Source organism: Epinephelus lanceolatus, chromosome 2 (genome assembly GCF_041903045.1).
Source record: "Epinephelus lanceolatus isolate andai-2023 chromosome 2, ASM4190304v1, whole genome shotgun sequence".
NCBI lineage: Eukaryota > Metazoa > Chordata > Actinopteri > Perciformes > Serranidae > Epinephelus > Epinephelus lanceolatus.
In genome coordinates this window covers 47,679,773-47,693,217 of record NC_135735.1, presented here as the reverse complement: position 1 = coordinate 47,693,217, position 13,445 = coordinate 47,679,773, and the positions used below count along the sequence as shown (strand labels likewise).

Genomic DNA, 13,445 nt, shown 5'->3' with positions numbered 1-13,445 from the left:
GTAGAATGAAGGATTGTTTCTTCCGCTGTTCCACATCTAAAACAAAGAGGTGATATACTGGAGTTGTATTTGTGTAATTCATGTGGGGTAATATACAGCTGATGCAGAAAGTTGAATTGTATCAGCCTATACCTAGCGTTTAAAGAAGAGATGACCCCATCTCTGCACAAGTTCCTCCATAACTGCTCCTTAATACTTATTCCCAGGTCCTTCTCCCATTTAAGCCTTGATCTATCCATATCTGGTATTGATAAAGTCGACATAAGAGCTGTATACACCCTTGAGATAGTTCTAAATAATGGTTGGCCAGCATGACACAGATGCTCAACTAGAGACGTGGGAGGTAAATTCCAATCTCCTTTTTGATTGGCTCTAATAAAGTCACGTAACTGGAGATAACTAAGGAAAACTTTATTTGTTAAACTGTACTTTTCTTTTAACTGTTCTAGAGACATAAATACTTCGTCTTTATAGCAGTTTTCTAGGTGGCAAACACCTTTCCCCTGCTAAGATCTGAAGTTGCCACTCTGAAGGATCATTGGTAGCAATCTATTTCCCTATAACAGAGTTTTAGGAGAAAGAAACCCTTCTAGGTTAAAAAGTTCACAGAGTTTATATGAAACTTGGATTTAATGGATGATTAAATGATTATCAGTTGCAGTTTTGATTGTTTTTTTATCGCATACAGTAAATCTGTTTGTGTCTCCTCTTTCATCTCTATCCTTTCAATATTGAGCCATGAAGGAGGAGGGCCCATGTCAAACATCTGTGCCAAGAATCTGGATTGAGCAGCATAGTAGTACAGCTGAAAATTAGGGAGTTTCAGACCTCCATCCTCATAATCCAGAGTTAATTTATCCATGCTGACTCTTGGCATCTTACCATGCCAAATAAACTGTCTGATTAATTTTTTAAGGGAGGAAAATAATGCTATTGGGACGTGAATCGGAAGTGACTGAAACATATATAGGAATCTAGGCAGGATATTCATCTTTATAACATTGATTCTACCAAGTAATGTAAGAGGCAAGTCCATCCATTTTTTCAAATCTTCTCCCACCTTCTGAAGCAAACTAACTAAATTGAGCTTGTAGAGATTTTTAAGGTTACTGTCAACAAATACACCTAGATATCTAAAACCCATAGGAGACCATTTAAAAGGAAACTTATGCTTAACTCTACTGAAATCAAATACAGACAGCGGCAAAATTTCACTTTTGTCAAGATTAACTTTGTACCCAGAAAATGAACTGTATGTACCCAGTAGTTCCTGCAGGTAAGAAAGAGAGTGTTCAAGGTTGCTTAAAAATAAAATGTCATCCGCAAAAAGTTAAATCTTGTGTGTATCAGTGCCAGTCTCAAAGCCGTATATATTAGGATTGCTTCTAATAGCCTCCACCAGGGCCTCAAAGAGGGCGGGGCTAGCTGGGTCCCCCTGTCTGTTGCCTCTATAAAGCCGGAATGAGTCAGAAGTGATCCCGTTTGATCTGTTCTCTGATGAAAGTACAGAATTCGGGTTGTTTTAAAAGTGTAGGGTTAAGCCTCCATCTGTAAGTTTCAGTTACCTTATCGCGAATGGATACAGACAGCACCAAAGGAGAATGATCACTACTCAGTCTCGGAAGGTATTCAATCTCTATCACTGTGAAATATCTGACTAGAAATCAGAAGATTATCTGTACGGGTATGACAGTTGTGAGGGTACGAATAAAATGAATAGTCTCTACCCTGTGGATGCATCTGCCTCCAGACATCAATTAAATTTAAGTCTCTCATGAAAGAAATTGTGGTTTTAGCTGATTTGGTGAGAGGGCAGGGTCTATCAGAAGATCTATCAAGCACTGTATCTAAATAGAAGTTTAAATCTCCTCCTACCAAAATTGTTCAGTTTTAATCCTGTCCTGAATAAATTATTATTTCTTAATAATTCCTTGTAAAATTTACGGTATTGGTTCGCTGAGAATCTTACATTCTAGCAAAAATTGGTATTGTAAATGAAATATCCCCAGTCAAATTGAAATTGAATCGAATCGAAACCATGTGAAATGAAACTGAATCCATTCAGGAAATCAGTAGTGATACCCAGCCCTTGTAAAACAATGCACTGAATGTGTGAATATAAGTGAAAAACAAATCAACAAAGCCAGAAATGTCTATGTAGAAGTTTACTCTATATAAAAACACAAAAAAGCATTTTTTTTTTAAAAAAAATACTGTTTTTCCCTTAAGACAACAGAGGAACCATTTATTCATTATTCATGTACATTTATAACAGTCTATGATGACAATAAGGGGTTAAAAACTGCTCTGGAGGTTTGTCCGACAGAGGCTGTTATTGACCAAATAAAACCTTACAAGGACCCATGGATGGGATGTCAAATTTCTTATTATACTCCATCACCTAACTTCCTCCTTTGCTCCCTTCATAATTACTACGGCCACTAGTTCCCCAACAATAAACATAAAAAATTGGCTGTAATAAGCTGCTTTAACAAATGGCCTATATGGTCATATTTTAGAGGACAGTCTCAACAAAACAATACATAGGCATCCATTGTAATTCCAGTGACAGACAGAATGAGGCTGAACTCAGTGATGTCCCATTTGGCAAATGTGTGTTGCATCAATTCCTCCATCTCATTCTCACATCTCTCCCTTGCATCAAAAGGTGGGATACGAGTGAAGGAAGTGAGGAGGAACCCAGAGGGGCCTAGACGCCTGACAGAAGCCACTGCTGCTCTCTCTCTCTCTCTCTCTCTAAACAGCTAACAGATCAAAGACACAAATATTGATGCAGTGTAGTGTGCAAATTTTCACATACACATACATGAATACATGTTCACCTTCAGCTACGCATACACACACACACACACACACACACACACACTCACACAAACATACACCATATATGCAGCATCTATATTGATCTGTGACCATAGAAACCATCCGGTCGCAGTCAGACAGCAGTTGCTAGGGAGTGTGACTATATTGTGGATATACTACTCCCTCTTTCTCTCTCTCCATGCCTTGCTAAACCTTTTATTTCTTACACATAACAACTCTGTTTTCTGTCTCCCCTTTCATTTCTGTAAAGAACAACAACAGAAAACAAAGCTGTAACTCATTTTTCATCTCTTATCAGTCGGCTATCTACTTCCAGCCACATCCTCCCTCCTCCAATCTGACACTGTGGACATAGAGTCAGGGGAGAGAAAAAAATGTTCCTGCAAAGATGACAAGATCTAAGCCGGATCAGAGGAGATGAAGTTTCTGTGAAAGTGTGACAGCTGGTGTGACAGAGCATGTGAAGGAAGGAAAAGAGGGAGAGAAAAGGGGGAGGAAATGGTGCTGAATAGGACAAATAGATGAGACGGGCTGAGACAGGAAGAATCTTCACTCTGGAGGTCATGTGTGTGATTAAAGTATACTTTTAATATAAAATCAAATCTTTTTTTGACACTACTTCCTTTAAGCTATGAAAACATACTTTTTTTAAAGATATTTTTGGGCCATTTTTTAGCCTTTATTTGACAGGACAGACAAGGCAAGGCAAGGCAAGGCAAGGCAAGGCAAGTTTATTTGTATAGCACAATTCGACACAAGGTAATTCAAAGTGCTTTACGGAGACATTAAAAGCAACAAGACACAATTTAAAACAATAAAAACAGTCGATTAAAAAGGGAAATAGAAATTGAGAATGATAGTGATAAAAATAAAATACAGTAACATAAAATAAGAACAGGCTCAATACATTGAACAGTCAGGATAAGAAAAGAAGTAGAATAATAAAAGGCATAAATCAGCAGTGTGTAGTTAAAAAGTACGGGCAGTAGAATACAGCAGGTAAGTATTTAATCTAAGAGTATGCTTCAGTAAACAATAGTGTTTTTAGCCCTGATTTAAAGGAGCTGACAGTTTGAGCAGACCTCAGATCTACAGGAAGTTTGTTCCACAGGTGAGGAGCATAATAACTGAATGCTGCCTCACCTTGCTTGGTTCTTGTTCTTGGAACACACAACAAACCTGTTCCAGATGACCTAAGGGGTCTGGATGCTTCGTAGGGAACCAGTAGATCAAGCATGTATTTTGGTCCGAGACCATTTAGGGCTTTGTAGACCAGCAGTAAGATTTTAAAATCTATTCTTTGACTCACAGGAAGCCAGTGTAGCGATTTAATGACCGGTGTAATATGGTCCAGTTTCCTGGTGTTTGTAAGGACTCTGGCGGCAGTGTTGTAAATCAGCTGCAGCTGTCTGATTGATTTTTTGTTAAGGCCTGTAAATAAGCCATTGCAATAATCCAACCTACTAAAAATGAATGCATGAATAAGTTTTTCCATGTCTTGTTTAGACAGAAACCCCTTAATTCTAGCTATATTTTTCAGGTGGTAATAGGCAGATTTAGTAATAAACTTTAAATGGCTGTTGAAGTTCAGGTCTGAGTCAATAATTACACCAAGATTTCTGGCTTGATTTGTAGCTGTCAATGACATAGAGCCAAGGTGGGCGCTGATCTTTGCCCTTTCATTTCTAGGGCCAAAAATGAATAGCTCTGTCTTTTCTGGATTTAGCTGGAGAAAATTCTGGCACATCCAGTCATTGATTTGATGAATACAGTTACTCAATGAGAGTAAGGGACTGTAGTCGTGTGATGACACTGAGATATAGAGTTGTGTGTCGTCGGCATACGTATGATAGGAGATGTTGTGATGTTCTATAATCTGGGCTAGGGGTATCAATCAATCAATCAATCAATTTTATTTATAAAGCCCAATATCACAAATCACAATTTGCCTCACAGGGCTTTACAGCATACTACATCCCTCTGTCCTTATGACCCTTGCAGCGGATAAGGAAAAACTCCCCAAAAAAAACCCTTTAGCATATAAATGTTGAATAGAAGTGGTCCGAGAATGGACCCTTGAGGAACCCCACATGTGATCGTAGTTCGCTCAGATTCATGGTTACCAATTGACACAAAAAAGTCCCTATCTTGTAAGTAAGATTTGAACCATTGTAGCACAGTGCCGGTGAGTCCCACCCACTTTTCCTGCTAAGTAGTATATTATGATCAACTGTATCAAATGCAGCACTGAGATCTAGTAATACCAGCACAGAGGATTTGCATGCATCATTATTCTGATGAATATCATTTAAGACTTTGATAAGTACAGTCTCAGTGCTGTGATGTGGCCAAAATCCAGACTGAAATGTGTTTAAAAAGATTGTTTTGCATCATAAAAGTATGGATTTGCTGAAAGACAACCCTTTCAATGATTTTCCCCAAAAATGGCAGATTTGATATTGGCCTATAGTTACTAATTGCTGTGGCGTCCAGATTTGATTTTTTTAGGAGAGGTTTTATTACTGCAGTTTTCAAGGCCTGGGGAAACTGGCCTGCTTTAAGAGGAGTATTTATTATCTGCAGTACATCTGGAGCTATGCAGTTAAAAATGGTTTTAAAAAAGTTTGACAGGTGTTAAAAGGGGGGAGAGAGAGGGAGTGACATGCAGCAAAGGGCCACAGGCTGGAGTTGAACCTGGGTCGCTGCGGCAACAGCCTTGTACATGGGGCACCTGCTCTACCACTAAGCCATCAACACCCCAATGAAAACATTTAATTTAACATTTAATGTTACTTCACATACTCTTTAAGGCAGCTAATGGAGCACTGAGACCAAAAGAGAACTAAGAAAATGCTCTGAGGCTTTAGGATCTTGTTCACCATTTGGCTTCTGTTTTCATCCTCCACAAATTTACAATGTTACAAACACCTTTTGCAGTCGTAGGTTAGGTCAGGGCTCTAATTTCCCCATTTATTAGCCAATATTGCCACCCTCTGGATCTTTGTCTAAATACTCCTTTCATTTATATTGATTGATGTTAGATAGAGCCCGCTGATTGACTCGTTGTGTGAGCAGTTCATACTTTTTATACATGTACATCTTATAGATGTTTATCAGTGATTGTCTATCTTAGTTTACCTGTAAATATTTAACTGGCAATTTTAAATAAACAAATATTACTTTCATTTTGAGAGGGAAAACTTGTTGAAATAGTTGCACTCAGTCGAAAATAAAAGCAGGCATGTCTGGCACTGGACACCATTAAAGGAAGGCTTCACCCACAAACTGATCATTAATATATGAATTGGTTGTGTTATTTGTGAGGAAAATGTGTTTTTCTCTCATGCATCCATGGTAAACAAAGAATCCAAAAATTCTTGATAAATTGGAGTATATGGCGGCCACCTTTAACAGCAAAACTACTGTATATGTAAACAGTTTCATTTATCAAGTTTTATACCCAGTACTTCCCAAACACATGCATTTTCACTAGAACTTTTATAACACTTATGCATATGTGCGTTTGAATTCTGTTGGTGCATTCCACTGAGCAGAGTTCAAACGCACACACTTATCCAGGCGCGCTACTCATCTGTGTGTGAGACTGGTAATGTAGAAATGTTTTAAGCCCAGTTCAGACCATGATTCGCGACAAGACTAAACTGTTTTAGAACATGGCAGAGAAAAGTTGCGGCAGTGTGAACTGGCTGGTCTGAGCTCGACTCAAGCTGGCTTTTGGTGTCACCTGCAACTCAGCTGGTCAAAGTTTCGGCAGCTGGTTTTACTATTTAAAGCATGTCACCTGTTTCAACAGCCAATCGGCTTGTACTGAAGCCCGCTGATCGAGTAAAAATAACCACAGACAGCATGTTTGCTTGCTGCAGCAGGTGCTCCATCCCCGCTGATGTGGAATTTATACTTCTGCGTTGAATCGACGCTGTAGATACGGCGTAGGCTCTGCGTCAACCTGGAGCCTACATTACATTTTTGCCTCCCCAGAGATATAACTACGTGGTGTGGCTACGCAGACCCCCTGTCTATTTTTGTAAGCTGAAACCATTTCCCTCAGTGGAAATGAAGCTTTAATTTACTTTTATTTCAGATATATAAGAAAAAATAAATTGAAGACAATAAAGCCTCCACATTTTAAGTCTTGTGTGTGATTTATCCTTCAGGGATTTATACCTCAGGATTCATCCTGGTTTCATATGAGCAGAGGAAATCTCCACTCCTCACTAGGCTAATTTATACAATGTAAAATGCCATCGGCTTGTGCTAATAACGTTAGCATGTTGTATTTGTTTGGAAAATGTGTTTTGTATAAGACAGTTGTGTCTGTGAATGCTGCGAGCAACTGAAGATGAAAATATAAAATATATAAAATATATGATATAAAAATATATTTATATTTATATCAAAGACAGAGATTGTAAACTCACAATCTAATCCAGTAATAATGTGTATGGTGATTTGCACTTGAAAAGCATGGAGGTTAAAATACAGTAGATTTCAAACTTTAGACATCTATTTGAATCTTTGGCTGAACAGTGTTCTGTGACTGTATTTCAGCTCCTTCAACTCATGTTGTAAATTTAAATTCAGCCACTGAAGTTCTGTTAAAACCCTTAAAAAACTCAATTTCAGTCTGCAGCCGCACTACAATCCTGCTTATCATATTTAGTTACATATAGTCTCCAATATTATAGAAATTATGTTCCATTAGTGAGACTAGTCACATCACGAGTGATAGAGATAATTATTCATGCATAGGCTGACCGATTTTTACAATTTAAACCCCAGATTTTTTTCAAATCAATTTTGATTCTATGGTTGAAACTGAGATTACATATTATATGCAATAAACATTTGGGTGAAGTGCTCTAACAAACTGACAGCTATCTTTTGTAAAAAGTCACAGTGTTACCTGTTAAAAAAAAAGAACTTCAACTTGCAAAAAGAAGGACATGCAGGGGTTTTATTCTGAGCTGGGGTGTCTTAATCTCAGATCCTATCGGCTATCATCTGGTGACGATAAAGCATACATATGCAGATATCTGTGTATACTGATGTGGGGTGATTTGATGGTGTGTGATATTTTAATGTGCAAAAATCACTGTTCAAAGAAATGACTGACAGTGCATACTGCTGGTAACTTTAAATAGTCCTGAGAAACAATCTGATATCCAACTAGAATTTATATTATGACATACGGTAAACCACCACACTGATTCATGCACTTCAATGTACGCTTTGATATGGACTGCAGCAGATTAGGTTCAGTTACCACAGTAACTGATTCAGTGTTTACCTTACCTCTCCTTCTGCTGAAACAGAAAACCCAGAGTTTCCCTCATCTCACCAGATACGTGTCGGTTGTGTCTCCGTTCTGGCACGGCAGCAGAGCCGATAGGATTCAATTCTAGTCAATGTGTGTGTTTCCACCGGCTGCGGCTGTGCTGCGTTCCGGCTCCGTCTCAGCTCCGGCACTCCGGAGCCCTCCGCAACAGATAGGCAGGACTTCTATTTTTGCCGGACGCCGGAGCACAACGCAGCAATTCAGCACAGAGCAGATCATGCGGGGCAGGAAGTCGTGCACAGAAACACGATAAAACATCCGGTTAATTTTCAAAATAAAATACACAGTGTTCATGGCGGATCATATTTCCCTGCACTACACCTTGAAAACTACATAATGGGCAGAGGCAGGCCTGAAGTCAACAGGTCAGAGGTTTTCAGACGTCATTTTACCCCGTTGACACCATGGACGAGGAGATGTTAATCATGGCAGTGCACCGAGATGTCTTCGGCGGAGCTGCACCGCTCCGCACAGCAAACGCAGCCGGTGGGTATTGACGGACGGCGGAGCACGCAGCAGATAACCAGCGCTGCCGTTCCGCAACAGACACGCATCCAGTGGAAATCCGGGTTTTCACTAAACCCATTTTCTGAAACAAGGCCCAGTTCTCGTTCTGTTTCTCTTTTTTCACTGTTTCATTACTACTACAAATGCAACTGTATTCAGTATCTCACTATCACTATCTTCATTCATATTTTAAGAAGCTACAAATTATATTCAGCCACAAAATAAGCCCAAAAAGCTGGAAACCAGAACAGAAGTACACAGAGTTGTTGCATAGAGATGATACACCGTCTCTTCTAGTTGGTCTGAACTGGCAGGTTTTTAGTTGCAAAATGGCACATTTGGAAGCAGTTGCATGTTTCAACTTGTCTCATCACATATCTTTGGTCTGAACTGGGCATGACAGTGTAAGTGAGAGTCAGATTTATGCTGCGCAAGTCGTGTATTAGTATGTAATTGGATGTTTTGTTACATAGTTTTGCTGTTGTTAAATGTGGCCCCCACTTGCTCCAGTTCATCAAGAACATTTGCTGTCTTTGGGTTCTTCATTCACTGTGAGATAAACTACATTTTCTTCATGAATTCAAGGTAACAGAGATGATAAACAAATGATCATTTTGTGGGTGAAGTATTCTTTGAAGTTGAAACTTGCACAGATATTATTGTCACAGACTTTTAAGATGTTGCCAGGTCATGAAGTTCCTCTCAGCTTTCTGGGGTGTTTAGCATCTTTCAGTCCAGTGTTTTGGTTTTTTGACAGAAAGGCTGTGCTTCAAGTAGCCCGTAGCAGGTGGCAGTTTTCAGATAATTCTGATGTGCTTCTTGTTCAGCACCGAACAGCTGACAGACAAAGATAGAGACTAGCCAGTGAAGAAAGAGGAACAGATTTCTCAGGAGTTGGCAGAGAAAAAACAGAGCTAAAAGGAGAATGCATATTGGACTTACCATTGTCAGGTGGTCAGAAATGGGACTCCGAATGAATGCTAATATTGCTTTGTGTCTGCTGGATTTGTAAAGAGGGAATTCTAACATATTCCATAACAACTTTTAGAGGTGATAATGTGTCACATTTTATTCACAGCTCCCACAAGCGGCCAAAACTTGACTTGGATTACCATTATTAGAGTGTGATCAAAAATCATTGAAGTTGCTGCTGTGTATCCAAGAGGTAGATTTGATTTTGCTTTAGGGCTGGACACTTACTGTAGAGTAAAACACTGAGGCTGTCCTCAGCGGGACAAAAGACTGCATTAGTCATTTTTGCAAGTGCCTAAAACAACATATGTTTATCGAAGATGGACCTCTTGTAGCTATGAGAGTTATGATTCTGTCCCCTCAGGAGCAAAGCTGAAAGACTTAGTCTAAAAAAACCTCCTAATTTGAATAGTTGTATGTGCATGTACATATTGAACTGTAGAGACAAGTGTGAGGACAGGTGTAACTTCTCTTTCAGGAAAAATTCTTCCAAAAAAAATGTTTGACTTGACAAAAGTTAAAATGTCCTGAAGTGTTGTTGGATTGGATCCTGGAGAGGCAGCTCATGTGCAATAGCATTTTTAAAGTGCTATTTGTCAAAGGCTAACAGTTTTCATTGTCCTCCAGCAGCAGGAATTGATTTGTAAACTGCTGTTATTGGTTACAAATGGGATGTGAATATTGATCTCACTCTGCTCTGTTTGGCAGATTCCCGAGCGGACCGTGCTGACAGACGGAAGCTCTTCAGACACTACACTGTGGGCTCCTATGACAGCTTTGATGCCTCCAGGTGAGACCTCACACATGTGCTTGGTTACAAATCATATATATATATATATATATGTATATGTATGTATGTATATATATATATATAAGCAATATCACACGAGAGGGAGTGATGTTATACTATATACTATATCGTCACGGCTGTGATTTGGTCATAGGTGCACGAGGCCGCAGGCCGAGTGCCGAAGACAATCACAGCCGTGACGATATACGAGTATAACATCACAAGCTCGAGTGTGATATTGCTTTGATACAACAGTTCAACAGTTAAATAAGCAAGGCTGATTAAGAAATGTTGAAAAATGAAGACAAAATAGATAATTTAAGCATTTTATTTGTCTTCCGCCAACAAAAATAGTTCCCTCAGGACTCCGCTGTCACCGTTGCTATATAACGCAGACATGGTGCGCCAGGCACTTACTCTTTATACACATTTATCTGCACATTTCCATTAATTGTGCAGCCGGTGAAATAAGTCTCTGGTGACTGCATGGTGGACTGTCGCTTCACAGGCACAGCCGACTCTGCCTTCTGATCTGACAGTATGTTGCTCCATCGTTTCCTGCTCTCCATGGATGGCTTCCAGTAGCTTTTTAACAAGCTCTCAGACCTGCAAGACAAAAGGTATATTTTAGGGCCCGACTCCTAATTAGAAGACTAACTGTACACATAGGCTACGTTAAAACAACATCATACCTGTGCCCACTCACTGTCATGATCTCCCTAGCTTCAAGACCCGCATCTGCCAGCTTCTGTATGGCAGTCGCCCTGAGGCTGTGATTGGTGTAGATAGCTGTTGTCCCCGCCTCTTTACACATCTTCGGCAGCATCTATGCGAGTGAGTTTATTCCCAGCGGAGCTTTAGTGTACCAGATATTTTCTGTGCGAGCTGCTGTCATCCTGGGCTTCAGATAAAGGGCATTTGCATCTGGTGGAAGTTTGTTTAAATACTTTTCCAGGGATGCAACGCAACTGCTGACCTAACTGACACTAACCGTCAGTTTTGATTTGATTGTTGAATGCAATCAGCTGTGAGGCGAAGTGATACATACACAGTGAAATAACCGTGACGTTGTACTCCAATATCGTCATCGTCTCTCGACCAATCAGATTGCATGGCCGGAACTAACTGTTGTATATGTATATATGAATATATATATATATATATATATATATATATATATAGAGAGAGAGAGAGAGAGAGAGAGATGCTAGTAAAACTTAAAATGAACATTCTTTAAAGCTTTTGAATAATGAAATACCTTTCTGTTAATTGCAAGAAACGTTTATTTTGTATATATATAATTTACATACTTTTCTGCCGTTTGTCTCCTTGTCGGACTGGTTGGTTTCCGATCATCAGTCAGCTTTTGATGGAAACCTGCTGTAAATAATGCTGTGCTTTAAAAGATATTTTTTGGCCCTCCATCCAGGCATATAGGTATTTCTCCCAGTAGTGCCACTGTGGGGTCTTATGGAATATCCTGTTGCATGACCTCTTTTAGGTTTTCAAATACCTCTCTTCACAATACACTTAGTACAGGACATAGCCAGAATATATGGGTGTGATTGGCAATGTGTGTTCTTGAGGAAAAAAGGAAAAAGTCATCGTAGGAAAAGAAGACTTAAGATGCAGTCCTGTCCTTACAGCTAAGTGAAAAGTCCCATCCTATAGCACTTGACGCTGAGGGTTTTCACCTTGTCCTTAAGTTATTCTGCTCGACCCTTCTCTTCTGTCACATCCACTTCAATTAGAGCTTCATTATAAACAAAGATAGACATCTGTGTTTGTGTGTGTGTGTGTGTGTGTGTGTGTGAGAGAGAGAGAGAGAGATGAGATACATACTCATACATACCCCATTGTGAACAAATCCTATTTATAAGAATCAATCACACAGGTGAGCTGAATGTCCTTGTGGGAACATGAATATGTTGAGCTCCAGTTGTGTTTGATCACACCAGGTCATCTGCCCGGCATCATCAGACATGCAGCAGTTTGCAGAACAGAGAGTGCAGTTGTACAACAAAGTACATTTTAGTACTGAGGACTGTACTTAAGTACAATTACTTTTTTTAAATCTTTTTTTATTTAGTTTACATATACATCATAAAATAAGTAAAAGAAGATAAATATCAATTTTAATAATAGTAATAATAATAATAATAATGATAACAATAATAATTGTCCACTCCAAGTGTAATAACACAAAAACACAGGCTTGATATTAATTCTAGGAAAGGAGGGTACGTGAAGTGTGTATAAAGAGAATGTAAAAATGAGTTATGCAGAAGTGCAGAGCACCACTGGATAATAAACCTCAATGTATTAATAAAGCCATGGCAGGGCTCCATCACTCAGTGACAGTTGGAGTCTTTGACCCTGAATAAGTATGTAATTGGCTCCATCTGATAAAAGTCCCATACTGTATGAATCCAAGTATTGTCTGTGGCAGAGTTTGGTTTTAGCCATCTACGTAAGGCAACTGTGAGTGATACATTTCAAAGATATTTCTTGGCCCTCCCATCCAGGCCTTTAGGAATTCTTCCTAGTGTTGCCACTGTGGGGTTTTCAAAGGAGATTTTTAAATACCTCTCTCCAGAATGCACTTAGCCTAGGACATGGCCAGAATACTCAGTTCAATTCAATTTTATTTATAAAGCCCTATATCACAAATAACAATATGCCTCAGAGGGCTTTACAGCATATGACATCCCTCTGTCCTTAGGACCCTCACAGTGTATAATGACATTGTGCAATAGATGTCGTACAGATCAACATAATAAATGTGCAATAATCCATATGACAAAACCATACATAAAGAGAGAGAGAGACAGACAGAGATGCACAGCAAACAGTAATGACAGTAGCTACAATTTTTTTTAATAATAATAATAATCATAATAATAACATAACAATAATAATAATAATGTTTTGGTAGTATTTATGTTATAAATATATATTAACATATGGTAGTATATG

General features: G+C 39.0%; 1 protein-coding gene across 5 annotated transcripts in view; it reads left to right on the top strand.

The window, feature by feature from the left end:
• Positions 1-13,445, top strand: part of shank2a (SH3 and multiple ankyrin repeat domains 2a) — a 443,207-nt gene that overhangs the window by 342,824 nt on the left and 86,938 nt on the right. For all 5 annotated transcript variants that reach the window (XM_078162170.1, XM_078162166.1, XM_078162159.1 and 2 more), the window contains one exon: positions 10,388-10,469. In XM_078162170.1, coding sequence (XP_078018296.1) covers positions 10,388-10,469 — 82 coding nt within the window. The remainder of the gene's footprint in view (positions 1-10,387; positions 10,470-13,445) is intronic.